Below are 24989 nucleotides of genomic sequence, written 5' to 3' on the forward strand. Positions count from 1 at the left end.
CTGTGCCCTCTTAACAAAAACACTGTACACACTGAAAAAAAATTACTAAAGCAGTCCACTTTCCATTCACCAAAATACATCTCGAGAGCATTCTGCCATCTTTACATGCCTGTGCATCTTAACTACATTCCTCATCTATATTAGAAACAGTATCAACAAAAATCTTCACAACAGAAAATACGATTCAGTGAAGAGTACTAAATGTATTACTATGCTTAAATAATATAATTTTTGGGTATCACAGTGCATTAAGAATACTCATATTCAACAAAAGCAAGACATTTCACCACACTTGTGCTTATGGCAGTGCTATTATTAAATTACTTTTTGTACAGAGCACAACCCATATGTTCATAGGAATCTTTCATTGTGTATAAAAAGCTTTTATTGCTATATTTAGAGGCATCAAAGCAATTTTGTACTTTAAGAATATAAACACTGTACAGTTTAACGACTATTCACTCTAGTGCTAGCCATTTGTACAAGGAGTTCGTAAACAGAAATGATTTGACTGTGATTTTTTTAGCCTCTCTCTTATCTTTTCTTAAAATGTCATTTATTACTGACTTAATATTAATTGAAAATACAAATTACTGCAACCAGTTATATTTATTATTATTCCCACTAAGTGTTTTGGAAGATCATACCTCCCTCATCAGGTGGATTTATTTCAGTTAAAAAGGCATAGATGATTTGTGTGTAACACTTTTAGGTACTCTGTGGCACTGTCTGGCAGCATAAGACAAGACACTATTTTAGCACAAAGCTGCAAGTTTTGTCATTGTTTTGATTATGTAGGTGAACATTAATAGATATGTGAATACCTTTCAATGGCCATGTGCTGCTTTTCCAGTCACATTTACACTACATTCACATTCTATAAACTGAACTAAGCAAAAATGAACAGCACCAAAGAATTGCAATTCAGCATACAAAAGAATATCTCCATTCCTAACCTCACACAACTCCCGCATTACACCCTGCTCCTAGTTTTTATGATGCAAATTTTGATTACAACCATTGTGAGTGTGCGTTAGCAACATATTTCCATATACAACTGAAACATGTTCTCCAGTTGCACTTAATTCTGAAACAGTTACATTTGTGAATTATGAAACTGAACTATTGAAGCACTTCTTGTAGCAAAGGCAAGAAATGGCTGTTAGACTGTCAAAACCACCAGTCATTCATTTTCAGGACAGATTATTCTATCATATCAAACTAGCTTCAGCATAATTATGATTTTCAGCAAATTTCTGCTGCTAAAACATTATGACAATTTAATATCTTTTACAGTTTCAACTGACTGTCAATGTTAAGGCATGTAAAAACAAGTACTGCTAGGCCAAAACATAGGCTGAAACATTACGCCCCAGCACCAATACTGTTTTAGTATGTAACTGCTGCTATCTATTAGTCATCAAAGGGTTGCAACAATGACTCTGTAATCAAAAATACAGTGTTATGTTAATGCTAAATAAAGTCATTCATTTGGAGAAAGAGGAAAACCTTGTAATCAAGAGGAGACTGTACCTTTCTAACCATCATCATCTCACAATACATAAAATATGTGAAACCTTATATTCACTGTGATTTAGACTTGTATCTATCAAACACTACCGAAGAAAGAGCTTGCGGTATGGAGACCACATATCACGCAGATCATAAGCTATTAAATTTTCATGGTGAATGTATTGTTATCATATCACTCAATACTAAGCATGACAACTAATCTGTACAAGCTTGAAACAGAATTTATTAACAGTTGAACATTCATATGACATAAAATTACCATTCATTTTGTTCAGTCTGTTAATTTTTTTTCTGTGGTCGGAGGTTATATCATTTAAAATGCTCTCCTGATGGTGAGAATACTAACATTTTGGTAGTAATGATGCATAACACTACAGCATAATAGGCAAACAAGTCCATTTTTAAACATGACAACATCACAGAAAACAAAGATTCAGTTCATAAAAATAAGAGTTTGTTTTTGGTGCAATGACAGAATACAGTAAAACTAATAAAGTTGTTTCTAATGAAGAGCATTTCTATACACTTTTGGGGTAAACTTGTATCTTACCTAACTGTTTTTCTAATTTGTTTTGTGGAACTGCAAAAAATTTCTAACTATCACATTAAGTCCCAATATGGGAAGTCTACGTATGAGGCATGTTCCATAAAGACTGGCACTGAAGTCTTTTTTTCCTTCCATTAAGTGCCTGCTTGTCACATCTGCCCATGCGCCATTGAACTATGTACTCTAACCCTCAGTCACTACAAATTTTACAGTGATAGCTCTGTCAGTTAAGTGCTGGCACCCTGTGAGAGTGAAAGTGTTTCATAATCAGGTCTAAACATCATCATGCTTGATTTTTATTAACTGCATTCTGCAATGAAGCTGTGTGTTCTGTTGAAGAAAACTTCTACTGAAACCTATGACAGTCTGAAGAGAGCTTATGCGGACTCTGCAATACCTTGCCAAGCATGTTTCTGTTGAGACACTGCTTTCCAAAATAGGCAGAAAAATGCTTAATTGCATGGAGGAGCAGTTGCACTTGTTACTGCTGTAACAGAAACAACAATCAATAGAGCAGGTGCCATTATTTGTGATGACTCAAGTCTCATTGTGACACAGCTTGCACACATACTTGGGATATCAGAGCATTGGCACAAATTTAAAAGAGCATTTGCAAATGTCTTGGGTGTGTGCATGATGGATACCGTGACTGCTTAAGCCACAGCAAACTCAGGCTTGTATTGATGTGTGCCACTATTGGAAAAAATGCATTGAGGATGAAGGTGATGCTTGGTGGCAAATAATCATCACTACTGATGAGACATTGGTGTATTGTTATGACCTAGAGGTGGAGCGGAGCAGCACAGAATGAGTGCCCCCATGGTCAACCCCCACCACAAAAGTAACAAACACAGAATTTAGCCAACGAGGTCATGGTCACCAATTCTGATTACCAGGGGATGGCACATGCGTGTTCCCCCCCTCCCCTCCCCCTACATATATATTGGACAATGGGAGCTTCATCATAACAATGCCAGGCCACATGTTGCTAATGCTGCTATAGAGTTCAAAATGGTTCAATTGACTCTGAGCACTATGGGACTTAACATCTGAGGTCATCAGTCCCCTAGACTTAGAACTACTTAAACCTAAGGACATCACACACATCCATGCCCGAGGCAGGATTCGAACTTGTGACCGTAGCAGCAGCGTGGTGCCAGACTGAAGCACCTAGAACCGCTCAGCCACAACGGCCGGTGCTATACAGTTCCTGGCACAAAAATGCATCTCTACAATATCCCATCCACCTTAATGTCCTGACGTGGCTCCAAAAGGGATCTTCATGGACATCAAACTGACAATGAGACCAACGCAGTGAAAGGTTTAGAGGGTGTCAAGGAATGGCTTCCTCCACATCTTCCAGAAATGGCAAAGGAGGTGGGGCAAGTGCACTGCATTGGAGGGAAGAATTTGAGGGGGAAACAAGTCTGTATGAATGATTTTTTACAATAATTAGCTGTACAAGCATTAGTGCCAGTCTTTATTGAACACCCTTTATAGCTACAACAAAATCTTCGCTGCACCTTCAATTTGTGGTATTTATGCCACACTTCGAATGAGAGTTCTCTATTTATGATAGGCGAACAAGCTATCCATGCAGAACTGACTGCAACCGGAGGGGGGGGGGGGGGGGGGGGGGGGAGATCATGATTTATAGATGGATTACATTGTCAGAATGGATGAGAATAATTTATGTAATTTATGAAATAAAGCAAGTCAAAGTAGTTTAAGGATAACACAACAGGCACAAAAACAAAACAAATTTAACACCACATACGTTGTAATTAGGTCAAAGTTAGATATAGAGGGAATTGGTGATGTCCGGTAGGAGGAGGAACAGAACTTCTGGACAGGTGAATATAGGGTTATAAATACACAATCAAATAGGGGTAATGCACGAGAAGGTTCAGTAACAAATAAAAACGTATTAATGTGGATACGCTACATGAACAGCATAGCGAACACATTAAGACAGACATGAAGCCCACACCCACTACAGAAGTACAAGTTTATAAGCCAACTAGCTTTGCAGCTGACAAAGAGATTGAAGAAATGTGTGATGAGATAAAAGAAATTATTCTGACACTTGAGGGAGATGAAAATTTAATAGTCATGGGGGACTGGAATTCGACAGTAGGAAAAGGAAGAGAAGGAAATATCGTAAGTCAATATGGACTGCAGGAAGGAATGAAAGAGGAAGCCACCTGGTAGAATTTTGCACAGAGTATAACTTATTCATAGCTAACACTTGGTTTAAGAACCATGAAAGAAGATGTGAAAGAGATCTGGAGACACCAGAAAGTTTCAGATTGATTATATAATGGTTAAACAGACATTTAGGAACCAGGTTTTAAATTGTAAGACATTTCTAGGGGCAGATGTGGACTCTGACCACAATCTACTGGTTCTGAAATGTAGATTGAAACTGAAGAAACTGCAAAAAGGTGGGAATTTAAGAAAATGGGACATGGATAAACTGAAAGAACCAGAGGTTGTAGTGAGTTTCACATGGAGCATTAGGGAATGACAGACAACAACAGGCCACAGGAATACAGTAGAAGAAGAATGAGTAGCTTTGAGAGGTAGGATACTGAAGGCAGCAGATGATCAAGTAAGTAAAAAGATGAGGGCTAGTAGAAGTCCTTGGGTAACACAAGAGATAGTGAATTTAACTGATGGAAGGAGAAAATATAAAAATGCAGTAAATGAAGCAGGTGAAACGGAATATGATCCATGGAACAAGTATTAATGTAATGTGCATACCTAGGTTATGCTCTAATATTAACACATCAAACTGACCTAACTACTAGAGTGAGAAACAGTGTATTTGTGTTTGAATGACACACAAATAAATACATTTTTCACTGTTTCACAAAGATACAGCTTGCCATATCATACTTTTTAATGATAGTTTCCTCCTCGAAAAGCAAGAATCTGTTCTCTCTTTCACCTATAAAAGCAATAATACAGTCACACAGCCTTTACTGATGGAAAGTACAGTTTCATTAGAGATAGTAGGAAACTCGAGATGGAGTATAATTATGGATGTGAGAATATATCAATACTTTCTGAAAAGAAGAGGCACTGAGCAAAAGACAAGCATGTAGAAAGGACAATACATTTCTACAAAATGTCTGCCTCTCAACCTAGTAACTTCTAAAAAATTACTTTATCCAGAAGCTCATCATTTATTGTCCTTTCTACGTGCCCCATTTGCCACTGAGTGCCATTTATGTGGTGAGTGGTGATCTATCCTTGCATAAATAATTAAATTCATTTATGAAATTGATTGGATCTCCTGTGATGTATGTTATGCAAGAAAATGGTGAGGAGGGGAGATAGAGAAAATAATATTATTAATAACTCAATAACACAAAAAATAAGAACTGCTACAGCACAACAATAGCTCCAGTTTCATTATGTTTGAGCAGCTGTATCTGTACAGTTCCCATCAAATAATAATAATAATAATAATAATAATAATAATAATAATAATAATAAAAAAACCATCCCTCATAACAAGAAAGAGGTAGTGAACATCTCAGAGTATTTCACTCTGTCATTCAATAATTCACTTCAATTTTCAGCAATAACATCTCACACTACAAATAATAAACAGTCTATTGGTGTTTTTGCTCTGCTGTTGTTGTATGTAAACAGCACATCTAGTACAACCAGCATCAGTCAGACAAATGTAAACACACAAAATATGTTATAAACACAACCATTTACTTCACAATGTACAGGCACTGTTTGCTATGAAATTTAACTTTGTGGGTGCATATTTTACAGTGAAAAGCTAAAATTAACTAAACAACACTTTGGTATAGTTTGTCACATTTCTTTTGTATGTTATGTTTCTTCTTACTTACGGGGCTTTTTCTTTTATCGTTTTCTGCCATAAAAGAAACCAAAAATTAAATAAACATACCAAATAGTCATACCCATACCTATTACCTTCAGCAGATTCTTTATGTCTTTATATCTGTTCATTTGTACAGCTTATGAAGAGTAATTTTCATTCAAGGCACACTTATTGATGGTTCATTGTTAATAATGTTAATAATAATAATAGTAATAATAATGAAACACAGTTTAACTGACTGACAAGTTTCACAGTTCCTTTCCTAACCATCTGGGAAATATTCCTCTATGGCTGTACTGCATCTTCTCAGCACTTCCTTGATAATACGCATTGCATCTAAGTGTGCTTCAAATATTTTAGCGCATTACCTGAGCAGGTACAATAATAAGCTAAACATATCAACTTCTCACTGAGTACCTTAGATACAAGCAATCATAAATCTGCATGATAAAAGATAAATGAACAACATTTCATAACAATAACATGATAAAAACACAATACAAATTTATAGGCATGCTGTTCGTAATTGCTCATGGAGATAAGCAATGTATAAGCCCTGGTGCAGCTTTCAAGTTAACATGATTAGAATGCCTTGCCATAAGGCACATTATCTGGCAGTTATGTTTTATCAGAGAAATGAACAGAGGAACTTCTGAACATCTACTGAAATTAGCAGTAGTGTTTCATTAGAATTAGAATTTGTGCATGATGATTCAGGATCATTGTACCACCAAAGCAGATTTTGATACCGAGAGAAAAATAACTAAGGCTGCCTTATTTCGACTATATAATGGAAAGTAGTTATTTTTCACTCACAGTTCTAGTTGTTACATTCTAGATTTTACTAAAAGCACATCACAATACTCTGTTCAGTTCTGGCACAACTTGAAAATGGTACAGAACATTGGGAATATTAAAGTAATACCAAACATGCGCATCATATATAAATGGACATTACAATGACTTACCTCAGAATTAAGTTCATATATAATATATAAATACATTCTTCGGGTAACATTTTGGTCCTCTAGGCAGCAAGTAGAGAGAGTCAAAGAGTATAAAACAGTAGCAGTCTCAAAAGAATATGTTTTTGTATCTACAAAACATTTGAAGTCATGGTGTTAAATAGTAAGAATAACTACAGCACATATTTCTTTGGAGTTCTACATATCCCTCATAAATTATTTCTGATTTTATTAAATACCTAATCTTGATGTTACTAATATTATGACATATTAATCAATAAATAATTTAGATACTTGTGACCTATATCTCTATCTGGAATGATTTATACAGTTTATTAGAAAGTAATACTAAATTTATTAATTTAAAAGAAACTGTGATTATGCTCAGTGACAATAATTTCAGCTAAGAAATGATTATTTCTCTGTAGTTCTACAATCACAGACAATGGATTCACAAAAATTTCACAAATACCATGAAATGTTCAGGATATTCTTATCCTAAGTGATAGAAGACTGCACGACTTTAAGAGCATGTTAACAAGAGTCAGTCACTGCACAACAGAACCAACATCACCAGTAGGAATCCCAATTGCAGGACGTGGCTTCGGAGCTATGTTTCGAGACTTCATAAAACCTACTATCTGGTCAGGAATTTCAGCTAACACTTCTTTTGCAAGATATGCTTTTGCCAATGTTGGATTCCTTATGCTTTGGAAATTTCGAAATGGTACAAACTGCACAATGTCTCTCTCAGCCTTAATACCATTAACCATGAGTGGAACCGTATCAGCATCCAACTCGTTCATAGCTGTGAAATCGGCATTCCCAACACCCACAATAATGATTGACATTGGTAGAGATGAAGCATGGATAATTGCCTGAAAAGAAATTATATCTGAAACACAATATACTGTAGGGTTAAATGGTGAGCTGAAAAATTCACTGAAATGTCACAAAACCTTGAGACTACACAGTAATACGTTATATTCTACAACATTATTAAATATACATAATGTATAATAATCCATATTTTGCAATATCTACATTTTTAGCAACAGAGCCGATCTGAATTGTAAAACAATTAAACAGTTGTTACATGTATATTATTTTAGTATAGCCATTTAGAAAAATACTTACAGGGAATATAACTGAATATGCTAGTAGTTTTTGGTTCCCTGTAACAGATGGAGCTGAAATCTAACTATAACTTTTCTTCCAGCTTTACGTGAAGAATAAACATAAAGCTGGAAGAAAATTGATTCACCCTACAATTTTTTTCTTAGGTGGCTTATGGAAACAGTCACAATTACATCATGCGTTCCAGAAAACAGTGACAGCTTTAACCTAAACAGTCAACATCTGACACTTGTATAATGATGGACCTCCTCCCATGAACCATGGCTTTGCTGTTGGTGGGGAGGCTTGTGTGGCTCAGTGATACAGATAGCTGTACCGTAGGTGCAACCATAATGGAGAGGCCAGACAAACGTGTGGTTCCTGAAGAGGGGCAGCAGTATTTGCAGGGGCAACAGTCTGGATGACAGACTGATCTGGCCTTGTAACATTAACCAAAACAGACCTGCTGTGCTGGTACTGCGAACGGCTGAAAGCAAGGGGAAACTACAGACATAATTTTTCCCAAGGGCATGCAGCTTTACTGTGTGGTTAAATAATGATGGTATCCTCTTGGGTAAAATATTCAGGAGATAAAATAGTGTCCCATTCAGATCTCCGAGCAGGGACTACTTAGGAGGACGTTGTTATCAGAAGAAAGAAACTTGGCGTTCTGCAGATCAGAGTGTGGAATGTCAGGCCCTTTAATCGGGCAGATAGGTCAGAAAATTTAAAAAGGGAAACAGAGAGATTAAAGTTAGATATAGTGGGAATTAGTGACGTTCGGTGACAGGAGGAACAAGACTTCTGGTCAGGTGAATACAGGGTTATAAATACAAAATCAAATAGGGGTACTGCAGAAGTAGGATTAATACTGAATAAAAAAAAAAATAGGAGCATGAGTAACCTACTACAAACAGCATAGTGAATGCATTATTGCAGCCAAGATAGACCCGAAGCCCACGCCTACCACAGTAGTACAAATTTATACGCCAACCAGCTCCGCAGATGACAAAGAGATTGATGAAGTGTATGATGAGAGAAAAGAAATTACTCAGATAGTGAAGGGAGGCGAAAATTTAAGTAATGGGTGACTGGAATTTGACAGTAGGAAAAGGTAGAGAAGGAAAAGTAGTAGGTGAATATGGAATGGGGGTAAGGAATGAAAGAGGAAGCTGCCTGGTAGAATTTTGCACACAGCATAACTTAATCATAGCTAACACTTGGTTCAAGAATCATGAAAGAAGTTTGTATACATGGAAGAGGCCTGGAGACTCTGGAAGGTTTCAGATAGGTTATATAATGGTAAGACAGGGATTTAGGAACCAGGTTTGAAATTGTAAGACATTTTCAAGGGAACGTGTGAACTCTGACAGAATCTATTGGTTATGAACTGTAGATTAAAAGTGAAGAAACTGCAAAAAGGTGGGAATTTAAGGAGATGGGACCTGGGTATACTGACAGAACCTGAGGTTGTAGAGAGTTTCAGAGAGAGCATTTGGGAACGATTGACAAGAATGGAGGAAAGAAATACAGTAGAGGAAGAATGGGTAGCTTTGAGAGATGAAATAGTGAAGGTAGCAGATGATAAAGTAGGTAAAATGATAAGGGCTAGTAGAAATCCTTAGGGGGATGGCTAGAGGACAAATGTAAGGATGTAGAGGCATATATCACTAGAGGTAAGATAGATACTGCCTACAGGAAAAATAAAGAGACCTTTGAAGAAAAGAGAACCACTTGAATGAATATCAGAAGCTCAGATGCAAAACCAGTTCTAAGCAAAGAAGCGAAGGCAGAAAGGTGGAAGGAGTATATAGAGGGTCTATACAAGAGCAATGTACTTGAGGACAAGATCATGGAAATGGAAGAGGACGTAGATGACGATGAAGTAGGAGATATGATACTGCGTGAAGTCGAAACAACACTCCGGGCATAGACAACATTCCATTAGAGCTACTGATAGCCTTGGGAGAGCCAGCCCTGACAAAACTCTACCATCTAGTGAGCAAGATGTATGAGACAGGAGAAATACCCTCAGCCTTCAAGAAGAATATAATAATTCCAATCCCAAACGAAGTAAGTGTTGACAGGTGTGAAAATTACTGAACTATCAGTTTAATAAGTCACGGCTGCAAAATACTACATGAATTGTTTACAGCCAAATGGAAAAACTAGTAGAAGCCAACCTCGAGGAGGATCAGTTTGGATTTCGTAAAATACTGGAACGCCTGAGACATACTGACCCCATGACTTATCTTAGAAGACAGTTTAAGGAAAAGCAAACCTACGTTTCTAGCATTTATAGACTTAGAGAAAGCTTTTGATAATGTTGACTTGAATACTCCTTTCAAACTCTGAAGGTGTCGGGGGTCAAATACTGGGATCGAAAAGCTATTTACAATCTGGACAGAAACCAGATGGTGAGTCATAAGAGTCGAGGGCAATTAAGGGAAGCAGTAGTTGAGAAAGGAGTGAGCCAGCGTTGTAGCCTATCCCCGATGTTATTCAATCTGTATACTGAGCAAGCAGTAAAGGAAACAAAAGAAAAATTTGGAGTAGGAATTAAAATCCATGAAGAAGAAATAAAAACTTAGAGGTTTGCCGATGACATTGTAATTTTGCCAGAAACAGCAAAGGACCTGGAAGAGCAGCTGAACAGAATGGACAGTGTCTTGAAAGGAAGATGAACATAAAAAAAGCAAAATGAGGATAATGGAATGTAGTTGAATTAAATCAGGTGATGCTGTGGGAATCAGATTAGGAAATGAGACACCTAAAGTAGTAAAAGAGTTTTGCTATTTGGGGAGGAAAATAAATGATGATGATCAAGGTAGAGTGGATATAAAATGTAGACTGGCAATGGCAAGGAAAGCGTTTCTGAAGAAAAGAAATTTTTTAACATCAAGTATAGATTAAAGTGTCGGGAAGTCATTTCTGAAAGTATCTGTATGGAGTGTAGCTATGTATGGAAGTGAAACATGGACGATAAATAGTTTGGAGAAGAACAGAATAGAAGCTTTCGAAATGTGGTGCTACAGAAGAATGCTGAAGATTAGATGGGTAGATAACGTAACTAATGAGGAGGTACTGAATAGAATTGGGGAGATGAGGAATTTGCGGCACAACTTGACTCATTGGCATGAAACAAGGAACCTGTTAAATTTACACTATGGTAAGCCCTTGAAAATCAAATTATACTCAAGTAGACAGACAGATTTTGCACACACATAACATGAATAACACTTTACTTCAGTTTTATGCTATGTAAACTTTGTCACAAGGTATAAAGAGAATCTGCAAAATGAAACAATGGAGAAGTCTGTTTCAGCGAATGTTGAAAACCAATGAGGTGTCTGCGCGCAAAACCTCAGGGGTACATTTTGCAAGAATTTGAATCTAGTGAGGCTGATAACACCAATGTTTTAAATGATACATTCACGTGAAGAGCACAAATATAATGAATGAATCAGCTGAAGATGATTTAACATAAGTGTATGCTTTATCAGACATTATGGTGCTGGTTAAGCACCATATAAGGTGAAAATCAACAAAAGCAAAATGAGGATAATGGAATGGACAATAAGGCTCCTGTATATTCTCAGGAGTATGCAGCATGCAGCACCGGCGTGTATCACTGAACCAACAACAATGCTGAGAGTGTCAGATACAACATAAATAATGTTATTAGTATGTCCATAAACCTGTGAATTACTCTCCATGAAGGATATTTTTACAGAGATCACTACAGAAAGAAGAGATCGGAAGGGGGGGGACCCAACACACACACACACACACACACACACACACACACACACACACACACACACACACACACACACAAATGAAAGTAATCAACTATTGAAAATGTAATGTAAATGGATAGATAAAAATTCTTCTCAGCAATCAGCGGCAGGAGAATACATGCACCAAAAGCTTTAACTTTTACAAGCGTGTGGAGCCAGTGGCACCTCTTCTGGCAGAAGAGTTTAAGGGGAAGGAAGAAAGGCGAAGGAAAAGGACTGGAGAGGTTTAGGGAAAGGGGTATAGTTCAGAAAAGCCACCCAAAACCGCAGGTCAACGGAGACTTAGCAGACGGGATGAGAAGGAAAGACTGATTGTTGAGGACAGCACTAGACAAGATTTGAAAACCTTAAAGCTTAAAGTGAAAGACAGGGTTATATGTAAGACAGAGATTACTACTAAAGCATCATGCACTACTTAATAAGAGTGGAAAGCTAAGTGCATTGTATGTAACAGAGGTGGGAGGCGGGACAGTGAAAAATAGACAGGTCAGAAAACAAAAGGTGTAAAAAACTAAAATGGGGTTAAGAAATGAGTACAAATTCTGAGATGGAAGGAATTAACATAAATTAAAGCCGGGTGGTGCCAAGAACCAAGCACATGTTGTAGCACTAGTTCCTGTCTGTGGAGTTCTGAGAAACTGGTGTCTGGGGGGAATACTCCAGACAGTGCGTATTGCGACACAGGCTCCGAGGTCATGACTGTCGTGTTTTAGAGCACGCTCTGTATGAAGATATAGTGTGTTGCAGGCATAAATCCTCTGCCTATGCCCATTCATCCTGGCTGATAACTGGGTGGTACTCATGCCGATGTAAAAGGCCAAACAGCGTTCATATAAAAGCTGATATATGACATGTCGTTCCACAGGTGGCTCTCACTTTGACAGTATATGGTTTACCAGTTACAGGGCTGGAATAGGAGGCAGTAGGAGGGTGCATAGGACAAGAATGCAGTGGGGACGGTCACAGGTATTAGAGCAATAATAGGGTAGGGAGATGGGTACAGAAGGAGCATGGGGTCTGACAAGGATATTGCAGAGATTGGGAGGGTGACGAAAAGCTATTCTAGGTGTGGTGGGCAAAATCTCAGAAAGAATGTATCTCATTCCAGGGCTTGATTTTAGGAAGTCACAGCCTTGTCGATGTAGGTGATTGATATATTCAAGACCAGGATAATAGAGGGTGAAAAGTGGTGTGTTCCAACATTGTGTTTGGAGTGATCAGCAGCACCAGGATTGGATAAGTAAGCCTGGTAAATCTGCTTTTGAACTAGGCTGTTGGCATAATTACGTCGAGTGAAGGCTGAGGTGAGAGTGATGGTGTATTAATGTAAAGAACCTGCATCCAAATAAATATGTTTGTCTCAAATGCCAAGGCTGTATGGGAGGGAATGTTTGACATGGAAAGATGGCAACTATCAAAACATAAGTACTGTTATTTTCTACTAGTTTTAATGTAAACGGAAGTGTATAGCTGGCCTTCTGTGAGGATGAGATCAACATCAAGAAAAGTGGGATGGGATTTGGAATAGGACCATGTGAAATTTAAGTGGGAGAGGGTATTTAGAGATTACAGCAATTTTAACAAGTCAGCCTCACCATCAATCTATTTGGAAAAGATGTCATCAATGTATCTAAACCAAACCAGAGAGCTGGAGGCTTATGAATCCCAGGAAAGCCCCTCCAAGTGACCCATGAAAAGATTGACATAGCAAGAGCCATCCTGGTTCCCATGTCTACACCTCTGATATGTTTGTACGTCTGATGTCTGCCTATCAAAGGTGAAGTAATTGTTGGTAAGTAAACAATTGATTATGGTGATCAAGAAGGATGTCACAGGTTCTGACTGAGAAAATATTCGGCATCAGACAGACAGCCATGATTGAAGTGATTTCATAAATTCACTGTAGCTCCATTCATTGACATATGGTCACGACACACTACAGATACGTAGAAAAACTCATAAAGTTTTGTTCGGCTGAAGCCGCACTTCAGGTTTCTGCCGCCAGAGCGCTCGAGCGTGCAGTGAGACAAAATGGCGACAGGAGCCGAGAAAGCGTATGTCGTGCTTGAAATGCACTCACATCAGTCAGTCATAATAGTGCAATAACACTTCAGGACGAAGTTCAACAAAGATCCACCAACTGCTAACTCCATCCGGCGATGGTATGCGCAGTTTAAAGCTTCTGGATGCCTCTGTAAGGGGAAATCAACGGATCGACCTGCAGTGAGCGAAGAAACGATTGAACGCGTGCGGGCAAGTTTCACGCGTAGCCCGCGGAAGTCGACGAATAAAGCAAGCAGGGAGCTAAACGTACCACAGCCGACGGTTTGGAAAATCTTACGGAAAAGGCTAAAGCAGAAGCCTTACCGTTTACAATTGCTACAAGCCCTGACACCCGATGACAAAGTCAAACGCTTTGAATTTTCGGTGCGGTTGCAACAGCTCATGGAAGAGGATGCGTTCAGTGCGAAACTTGTTTTCAGTGATGAAGCAACATTTTTTCTTAATGGTGAAGTGAACAGACACAATCTGGGCGGTAGAGAATCCTCAAGCATTCGTGCAGCAAATTTGCAATTCACCAAAAGTTAATGTGTTTTGTGCAATCTCACGGTTTAAACTTTACAGCCCCTTTTTATTTTGCGAAAAAAACGTTACAGGACACGTGTATCTGGACATGCTGGAAAATTGGCCCATGCCACAACTGGAGACCGACAGCGCCGACTTCATGTTTCAACAGGATGGTGCTCCACCGCACTTCCATCATGATGTTCGGCATTTCTTAAACAGGAGATTGGAAAACCGATGGATCGGTCGTGGTGGAGATCATGATCAGCAATTCATGTCATGGCCTCCACGCTCTCCCGACTTAACCCCATGCGATTTCTTTCTGTGGGGTTATGTGAAAGATTCAGTGTTTAAACCTCCTCTACCAAGAAACGTGCCAGAACTGCGAGCTCGCATCAACGATGCTTTCGAACTCATTGATGCGAACATGCTGCGCCGAGTGTGGGAGGAACTTGATCACTAAAGGGGCACATATCGAACATTTGTGAATGCCTAAAAAAACTTTTTGAGTTTTTGTATGTGTGTGCAAAGCATTGTGAAAATATCTCAAATAATAAAGTTATTGTAGAGCTGTGAAATCGCTTCAATCATTTGTAATAACCCTGTATGTGGGGGATGTCGATATAGAGGGAGATGGCATCAATGGTGACAAGCAAGGTGTGTGGTTGGAGTAGGACGGGCATGGATTTCAGACAATCTAGGAAATAATTGGTATCTTTAATACAGGAGGGAAGTCTTTGTACTATGGGATACAGCTGTTGATCAGTTAAGGCAGATATGCATTTGGTTGTGGTTTGAAGCCAGAAACTGTATGACAGCCAGGATGATTGGGTTTGTGGATCTTAGGAAGAAGGTAAAAGGTGTGGTGTGTAGTTTGGGTGGGATAAGAAGTTCTATGGATTGAGGTGTAAGTCTTTGTGAGGGGCCTGAGGTTTTTAGGAGGAACACATCCAATCCTGCTGCTGCTGATCCCTCCAAACAACAAAGTCATAGCACACCACTTGTCACACTGTATTATCCTGATCTTGACTGTATTAATCAGCTACTTAGACAAGGCCATGACTTCCTAAAATCAAGCCCAGAGGTGAGATGCATTCTGTCTGAGACTTTGCCCACCACAACTAGAATAGCTTTCGTCACCCTCCTCACATTATACGCAATATACTTATCAGACCCTATGCTCCTTCTGCACTCATCTCCCTACCCTATTGCTCCCACCCCTCTGTCCATCCCCGCAGCAAGACTTGCCCTATGCACCCTCCTACCACCACCTCTTTTGGCCCTGTACCTGGTAAAACACACACTATCAAAGGGAGGAGCCACTTGTGAAACGACATGTCATATATCAGCTGTTATATAAACACCCAGCTATCAGCTAGGATGAATGGGCATAAGCAGAGTGTTTATATCAGCAACACACAATATCTTGTTGCAGAGCATGCTCTAAAATGTGGCAGTCATGACCTCAGTGCCTGTGTCGCTATATGTGCCATCTGGATTCTTCCCATAGACACCTGTTTCTCAGTACTCCACAGATGGAAACTAGTGCTACAACATGTACTTGGTTCTGGGCACCATCTGGCCTTAATTTTTGTTAATTCCTTCCATCTCAGCATTTTTCACAGTAAGTACTCATTTCTTAACTGCACTTTAGTTTCCTACACCATTCATTTTCTGACCTGTCTATTTTTGCTGTACCCCCTCCCACCACAGTTATATACAACACATTTAGCTTTTCTGTCTTATTAACTTGTGTAGACTGTTTTAGTAGTAATCCCTGTCTTGTATATTATCCTGTCTTCCACTTTAAGCTCTAAGGTTTTCAAATTTCATCTGGTGCAGTCCCCAACAATGTCTTTCCTCCTCATCATGTCCAGAAAGTCTCCCCTGACCTGGGGTTCTGGGTGACTTTTCTGAACTGTATCCCTTCCCCTAAACCTCTCCAGTCCTTTTCCTTCACCCCACTTCCTTCCCCTTCAACTCTTCTGCCAGAAGAAGGAGCCATTGGCTCCAAAAGCTTGTAAAAGTTAAAGCTGTTTGTGTGTGTATTATCCTGCCGCTGCTTGGTGAGTAGATTTTTTACATGTCCATATACATACTTACGGCAAGGAGACATGCCACTGTTGACCAAAACCTGGTACACTGAGAAGGCTAGGAGACTAAATTTGTCATGCTAGGTATATCAATCCCCCATTTGACAGAAAATGTGACCCTTTTGATGCACACTGTTCTATAATCTTTTTAGAACCTCCAAATAGAAAAGACAAACAATTTTTGTTGAGATGACAGTGATACCTTCTGATCACTTGGTGGTGGTTTGGTTTCAGGTTCATAACAATAGCACTATGACTACAATTTGTTCAAAATTAATTTAAGATCTACAGTTACAAAGAAAGAAGTGGGATGAGGTAAATGAGGGAGGCAAAGCACAGATCAAGCAATGTTATGAAAACCGTAGCTGCAGCAGCCAGCTGTCGCTGACAAACTTACATCCCCACCACAACAATACGTCATTGCTGCATTACACTTCAGTTTCATGCAGCTTGATGCCCTGTGTGAACTTTTGTTGAGCACTGTAGTTTTGTTTGTATACTTTTCTTACAGTCATAGACATTAACAGATTATTTTATTTGTTTACATATTTTACAGTCATAGGTGTTAATGCAGTATTTTATTTGTTGTGCGTTATACTTCTGTACATTTTGACATGTTAATAATATGGCCATTACAGCAGACGATGCCAAATGAAGTTTATTTCAGTAATTCAGTCTTTATCTCACAAAAGAAATCCCTCTCACTATTGGAATATAATTACAGGAATTGAAGTAGGTTCTTTTTATGTATTGCTCTTCTTTGTTCACCAGCTTGCTTATGATAAAATTTCTGCACATCAAATAACACTCAGAAATTAAATTCTTTGTTATCTTAGAAATAAGTAAGCTGCTCAAGTTATATAACAACAGGTTAATTAAAAATCTAGCAATATTTCTCACAATAAAAGCTAATGGGTGCTGTTGAGCTCTCGATCCAGAAGTGGTGCATTATGCATCAAATTTAATCCAAATTATCTCGTGTTAGAACCTGTGACAGAGTTACAGTTTGGGCAGATGAAAATAAAGTTTTTTTTTTCTTAAGACTATGTTCAAATAAAAAAAGTTTCTAGAATAGCAAAAATTTAGCAATGTCATCAGTAAATGCATTCTCATAAAATTTCCCAGAGGTAACTTAAAATATTATTACTACAAACAAAACTAAATTTCAAAAATAGTGCACCTCTTCCAGGACACACTGTTGCCAGTTTCATCTTTGTGTACTGAATAATTTGTGAATCTGAATGAGCTGAATGAAAAAGTAAATTATGTGTGTGACCTTTGCAGGTTATAGCAACTATGAACCCCTGCCAAAGTGTCCGTCTCAAAGTAATTCTGAATGCAGTGTAGTCACCAGTAATGATCTTGGAAAAAAATTCTGGGTCAGTTTGAAGCTATTCTTTCAAATAACAGAATGACACCTTTTTTGCTAGTTAGTCAAAATCCAAGATACATTTTTCCCAGCATCCCTCCTCATTCCTAACTTACTGGTTAAAATTCAGTGAAGCAAAACAGAACACAGTTAACTCTTATCTTTTGTTAAATGGTCCACTGGCACTTTTCAAGCAGAATTTCACAAATTTTTTAACATTTTCTTCTGTTTGGGCAGCTGATGGGTGTCCAGTTTTTGTAACATGTTGTTGTTTAGAAACAAGAAAGCCACCTCTATACTTGAGTTTTTTTCCGAAGCGTCATCTTTCTAGGCCATTTCCAACATCAGAACAGTTTCTGCAATGTTTAGAGCAGGTAGCTGCACAGTCACTTAAATCCACCATTTAAAAACCATTGAGAGAAAAGAAACTGGTGAGAAAGAGGAGGGGGGGGGGGGGGGGGGAGATATTGGCAGACAGTATTTCCTCAGGCAGTAGTGAAGACCCAAGTGGTTACACAGCACGATGACCCTGGAGGGAGAAATGCAAACTACACGAGCTCCAGTCATACCTATACCTTTGAATCACTCTCATAGACAATCTACACTCCCGTTTGCAAAAATTTTAAAGCCATGAATGAATCATCAGAAATGGTCTGGGTTGACATAAAAAATTAATTAAATAAAAAAACCGAACATAATAAAATTCATTTCTGTTGAAGCCACTGCACAGTACATCCTCCACATGGCATGGGGTCAAACTTCTGAATGAGTCCATGAGAAATGACAGTCCAGATTTTTCTTCTTTATTGGCTACTGGGTTTTCACGAACAACCTATAACTAACCAAAGCTTCAACGTGTTCAGGAAATGTATCGCTCCCTGGAAATTTACAGCCCTCAGTAGAAAAGAGAAGACAAGAAATTTGAAATATACGTTGCAATATTTAGATAATCGCACCCTCAGTGGAATACAACCACAGGAACTACTTTGGGAGGGACAACTTCCTTGATGTGCGAACTCTTACTGAATGTACTCACAATCTGGAGTAGCCAGGGTCAACTACAATACTCACTGAAACCTTAGAATATAACTATGCATCGAACCAGTATGCTTTATGAACCTCTGGGGCATAAAATGTCATATCAGCAGTTGTGCCCCATTGTCATTTCAGTACTCAAGAAGTAGCTCTACAATTCTCCACCCTGCCATGCAACCTACGCCACTTGCCAGACTCAAACTTGACCAGTATCACTGTAGTAGGATTGCACTCCATACAGGCTGCAATTTCACTATGTGATGAAACAGAAGTTAACTCTCTGCTCCTGTTCAAATTCTTTAACCAGGTCATATTATTATTATTTTTTTTCATTCAACAAGCATACACAACATTCATCACTTTCTATGCAAAAGGGGTGAGTAGCTGGGAATTTACAATTCAAGACAATGGAGGTTAATGTGCATGCAAGTACACAACTTCCACAACTTTTTACAAAACTGCCTTATTTTTTGATACTTGTTGCACAGTGTGGCCAGTTTATGAGTCCCACTGTGTAAAATAGCAACTATTACAAAAATTTCTGATTAGCAGTAAAAAAGTATCACAGTCATGAAAGATGCATTCTTTCTAATAGCCACATTAGACGTTTAAAACAAACCTTTGATCAATTTGGTAGGCACCAACTTTGCCCCTTATTGTTAGCAGTCTCAAATCCTGATATATAGACTACATATGCCCACTACCACTGAATCTCTTGCCACTTCTCCAACAAGAACCTCACAGATTCAACTGTGACTCAATGCCACATTATACAGTGTATCGCCCCCCCCCCTCCCACCCCAAAAAAAGTCCCTCCCAAAATACCACAACTGCCTCAATTCTGTTAATTTTTAACAATGCCTACCATACTATCCACACGAATCTAATGAGTAAGTAATAATTACCCACATTCTTCACCATAGAGTTTCCATGATTCATCATAACATCTTAGTTTCTGCACAGGCTATCATGTTTGTCCAAAAAAGTAACTTACATAGCCCATATTTGCTTGGAATATGTTGTATATTTCATTTCAGTTTTATGTTCCTTATTACGTTGCAATTTTATTGAACAATACAGCAGTGTAAAAAAAATGAAATGTGTTAAATTATATAGAACATATTAGTTCTCTGAATGTCAATCTGATGGAAACCAAATATCTCACATCTTACCTCCTCAATAATTTAGTGATTAGACTTTTCTTACATATAATATTATTATGTTATAAAACTGACCTTTTTTGTTTGAAACATGTCTGTAATTACTCCGTCTGTGATTATTAACAGTATGAAATACTGTGTGCCATCACAGTATGTTTCTGCAAATTTTGAAACATGATTGATAACTGGGCTGAAGTTTGTTGGCCCATAGAGTTGAATTTGTCTAATACAACTCTTATAAGCTTCCAAAACACCTAAAACATGACAGAAAAACAAATATAAATGCTACTTACAAAATAACGCCAATAAGTGACTCTGTAAGGGTTCAACAATGGGTCACCAGCACTTCTTACTTTATTAGAATACCCACTGATGTAGTCTCGCAAGGTTGGAAGTATTATATCAGCACAAACCCAAAGGAATAAGCATTAACAGAAAAAAAATGTAAATTTATTTTATATGAAAGTTAGGGCAGTGGGAATTCCTTCGCAGAACTTAAATAATGGAAGGAGTAAATGTAATAACTCACCTTATAGTTTAGGCATTCAGTTGTCAATAGGCACATAAACAAGACAGAGAAACTGAAAACAGAAGACAGCAACAAAGGCTTGACAGCACAAGATACAGGATGGAGAGAGTCTTGTGGCATGTAGTGATGTAAATATGGTTTAAGAGAGCCCTTGGTGGTGTGTGTGTGTGTGTGTGTGTGTGTGTGTGTGTGTGTGTGTGGGTGTGTGTGTATTTTAATATAATTTTAGTAATAATAATTAATTAGCAGTGTACATCAAGATTAAGTAAGGGGTTTGTAAACAATCTGAATGATCAGCACAGTTTATTGTGTTGAATGTTTGGAGCTGACTATATGAAGAAAAAGTGAACAGATAAATTTAATGAAGGACAATCTTATGGCTAACAATTTTCAAATACCTTACAACAGCACAAATTACTTGATAAATCAGATGTGAATTTTGTCAGTTCTGTGGTTACTGAATGTTATGAAGGATTCAAAGAAATACTTGCACTTTTTAAATTATGTAGAATCTTCTGAAATGAAATAAATTTTCATGGAAACTAAAATTCATCAGTTTTAGTCTAAAAACTGGAAAACTCAAATATATACACTATGTAAATACAGGATGGCTGAATAAGTACATTAACTCGACTGAACAATAATTATCCAAATAATTCTTCACACATTACTCATATATACTAATGACAAAAAATTAGATTAATTCAATACAAAATTCACAAGTTGAAATTCTTTGAGTTTCAAATGTATGTCATTTTATTATGTTACATATGTAGTCTGCTGCACTCATGCCTGTCCTGCCTGTCCTTTCATGTTGTTTTTCTTTTCAAAATTATCTTAAAATCAGCACTGGTTCTGAAAACACTTATTATGTGAAACTCAACTGACCATCTCTTTAGTGCCATGGATAAGTGGTGATGGTGATGGTATGAATACATATTAAACATAAACACTTTCTTGAGGCAATAACGCAACGAAAATGTGTGAGAGAGTTGGTACGGCCACATCTTGAGGACAGACTAGTGGCAAGACCTGTCCTTCCCAACTCACACCAACACTGCCTGTTCCACTGGTTTCATAAGTTGAGGCTGTTTCATAGAGCTCACTAGAAGGCTAACATTTAAGCAAGGCTGATGTTATGAGTGTTGATGAACAGTTTAATACAATATGTTGCCAGAAGGAAAATCACCTGAACTGTTTGTTTGGAGGATGAATAAGCAATTAATCCCCTCCATTACATTTTTATAAAAGAAAAAAAACTATTGTTACAGTGCTAAAATTATAACAAGCTTATATGGTTGGATGTTCAAAATGAAATTGACCAGACACCTTTTAAGATACGAAAATCACACGGACTTTTAGGGAAGGGAGAAGATGACACCTTAAGCTATAAAAAAATTAAAATAATAGTGCAATCATTATTAAAATGGTTGGGTTGTAGTTTTATCATTGGCTCCCCTAAAAGCTAAATTATGATCATTCCAAGAAATCATCAGTTGATGAATGAATCTAAACCACTTTAACAGTTGCATATCAGTAAATTCCAGTGGGGAACAAAACCACAGACGATTGTGTGCATGTTTACCTGCACATTAATGTATGTTTCCTCATAGTTTGGTAAAACTATAATCAGTCATGATTTAAAATGACAAATGAAAACTGAATTAGCTGAAGAAAAGAGTGAAAACTACCCTCTACATATTATTAGTATTGCAGTAGTAGTAGTAGTAGTAGTAGTAGTAGTAGTAGTAACAATAATAACAGCAGCAATTCTATATGTCTCAATGGGCTGGTGCAAGTCTTCTAATTAGTCACTTTGGTACTTGGGTGGATCTAATTAAATGTGATTACACTGGGGAAAGGGGAGTTAAAGCTTAACAGGAAATCTTAACTACATGTGTGTTATTTCTGGTACATCTTCGCATCATTGACATATGAAGGCTAGGTTAAAGGCAGATTGAAATATTACGTGGGACAACAGGGATTCGATCCTGTGGCATTCCAGTTTTAAGGCACACACTTTAGTACTAAACCACCAGGTCCAACTTTGCTGGTACAAGTGGCTGGCTGACCACTAATAAAAAATGGGGAAAAGAGTGAATGAGTTTGAGAATAAGTACAAACTAGTTAATACACGAACACATGCAGTTATATAGTGGGTGTTAAATTAGTTGAAATAAAAACATAACAGTCTTTTTAAATTAAAAGAGACATGTACAAGCTGTCAAAATTGTGAAACTATGATTCAGATAAAGATGGCTGGTTGGAAAATCATAAACAACGAGCCAGTCAATATGATATACATTAAAATAAGCAATCCAATAACATAGGCAAGAGTCAGACAACATTCAAAACCTTACAACCTTTTGCATACATCTCATCATCATTTAAAATGTGTTAAAAGAGCAAAGTAAAATCCTGGGTGCTTTTTTTAGTGCTAACCCTGATAAAGCCTATCCTCAGCTGGGTCAGCCCCTTCCAAACCAAAATCCTGGATCAACCACTGGGATAACAAACAGTAGTAAATTATTTCCACTCCTTGCTGCTATATCAGCATGTCCATTTAACTGGATTTCGACATACCCCGGTATCCAGCAGAATGTTACTTCCTTCCCTTGCATTTAAACTACGTGAATGTTGTCTTGAACTTTTTACATCACTTTGCTTGCTAGGTAAATTTGCTGTAGGGAACTTCAGGAATCACAGCTGGCAAAAACATTATTCTGTTAATTGCACCTCAAGATCGCTTTTAGGATTGCATAGAGCTTTGCACCAAAGACTGGTTTCAACATGAAGTAGAATCATAAAAATGATGTCAGGGGAAACTACTGAGGAGCTGACAGTATGATCCTGCTTAGATCAGTGTCAACAAGTCAAAATTGTGTACTCACCAAAAAGCAAAGAAAGGTTTCCTTACGAATAAAATGTGGTGTGCAGGATATGTTGTACTTTATCAAATTTAGAAACAACATGGGCCACACTACTAACAACGAAGAGTACCTGTTCCAACTTCTGTTAACTGAACCTTGATGAGCAAGACCACTTCAGCTGTATGATGAATCTTTATTTTTGATCCAATTAGTTTCATGGTTTTAGAGCAACATATGGCTCTAGTTGGTTCAGAAACAAAAATTTATATACAACTGAAGCATTCTTATTCATCATGGTTTAGTGCTACAGCTGTGGATGTCCACAATACAACATTTGTTGCAATCGATTGCCTTACGAGGCAAAACGGTTTTTTTCTTTCTTTCTTAGTTGCAATCGATTGCCTTATGAGGCAATACGGTTTTTTTCTTTCTTTCTTTCTTAATTCGTGCAAAGCACTAATCACTGCTCTAATGCTATGAAACTTGTTGGATCAGAAATAAGGATTTACCATACAGCTGAAGTGGTCTTACTTATCATGGTTCAACTCTACAGCTGCGGATGCCCACAATACAAAATTTGCTTCTGTTGACTGTTTGAGGACACTTCCTCAGCACAAAAGCAGGGGATAGATCTTTTCGTTAAGGTTATTGTCACGAATCTAATATCCTCATGGTGAACAGAGTCCCAGGTCTTTGGGTAGGACAGTTATGCTGAGACACGTACAGTATAGAGATGGGACAGTTGTGACTGAATATTTCTCACTGAAGATGGGCACCAGGAACTTAAATAATTCCTAGAAACTAAGAATAGTGTCCTCCTAATCATAGTTCAGGTTTATTAAAAACATGATGTATATTATTAAAATTTATGCCTGCATATTTATTTAAAGCCTGCAATTTAGCCCAGAGTTTATTTAATGCTGGGGCTTTAGTCCATGGTTCTAGAATTCTAAATGTTAGAGACAGTTGTTGAGCAGTTCTCTTGAGACAAAGACAAGCAAAACATTGAAAAATCATCCACAGAATGTAGCAACAGGCAGAGCTCTAACTGTGAGCACTATACTGTTAATGGATATTATAGAACGGGCAAGAAGCTCATGAGGAACACAGTTATACTGGGTATGTTGGTTTAACAGACCGCCTCCGTAGCTCAGTGGTCAGCATGGCTGATTTCTTTGCAGAGGACCCGGGTTCAATTCCTGTTACTGCCATGGATTTTTCCTGGTGGGAGGACTGATACGAGGTGCACTCAGCTTTGTGAGGCTAACTGAGAAGCTAATCAATTGGTCAGTAGCAGTTCAAAGATTGAAAACCTGACAATGACCAGGATAGTGATGTGCTGATGATATGCTGCTACAAAACACACCTGATGACGATACTGGCAGAGGATGACGTGGCATTCTGACCAAACCAGTTGGTTTGTCTAGGGCCCGAATGTACAACTTAACTATGTTGGTCTAATAATAAGAATGAACTGTTAATTCTAAATCCAAGATACTGTCTTAAGAGGAAGACTACACTACAGTGGAAAACGAACTCAGA

The 24989-nt window shown here is 37.9% G+C and overlaps 1 protein-coding gene across 4 annotated transcripts in view; it reads right to left on the reverse strand.

Moving 5' to 3' along the window:
- The window catches only part of LOC124789978 (copine-8-like), a 232275-nt gene that overhangs the window by 37706 nt on the left and 169580 nt on the right, over window positions 1–24989 (reverse strand). For 2 of the 4 annotated variants that reach the window (XM_047257521.1, XM_047257520.1), the window contains exon 9: window positions 20124–20302. In XM_047257521.1, coding sequence (XP_047113477.1) covers window positions 20124–20302 — 179 coding nt within the window. Of the gene's footprint in view, window positions 1–7308; window positions 7789–17180; window positions 17473–20123; window positions 20303–24989 lie in introns of those variants that run through there. The other 2 variants (XM_047257519.1, XM_047257522.1) reach the window with 2 other exon arrangements.

This window comes from Schistocerca piceifrons, chromosome 3 (genome assembly GCF_021461385.2).
Source record: "Schistocerca piceifrons isolate TAMUIC-IGC-003096 chromosome 3, iqSchPice1.1, whole genome shotgun sequence".
Lineage (NCBI taxonomy): Eukaryota > Metazoa > Arthropoda > Insecta > Orthoptera > Acrididae > Schistocerca > Schistocerca piceifrons.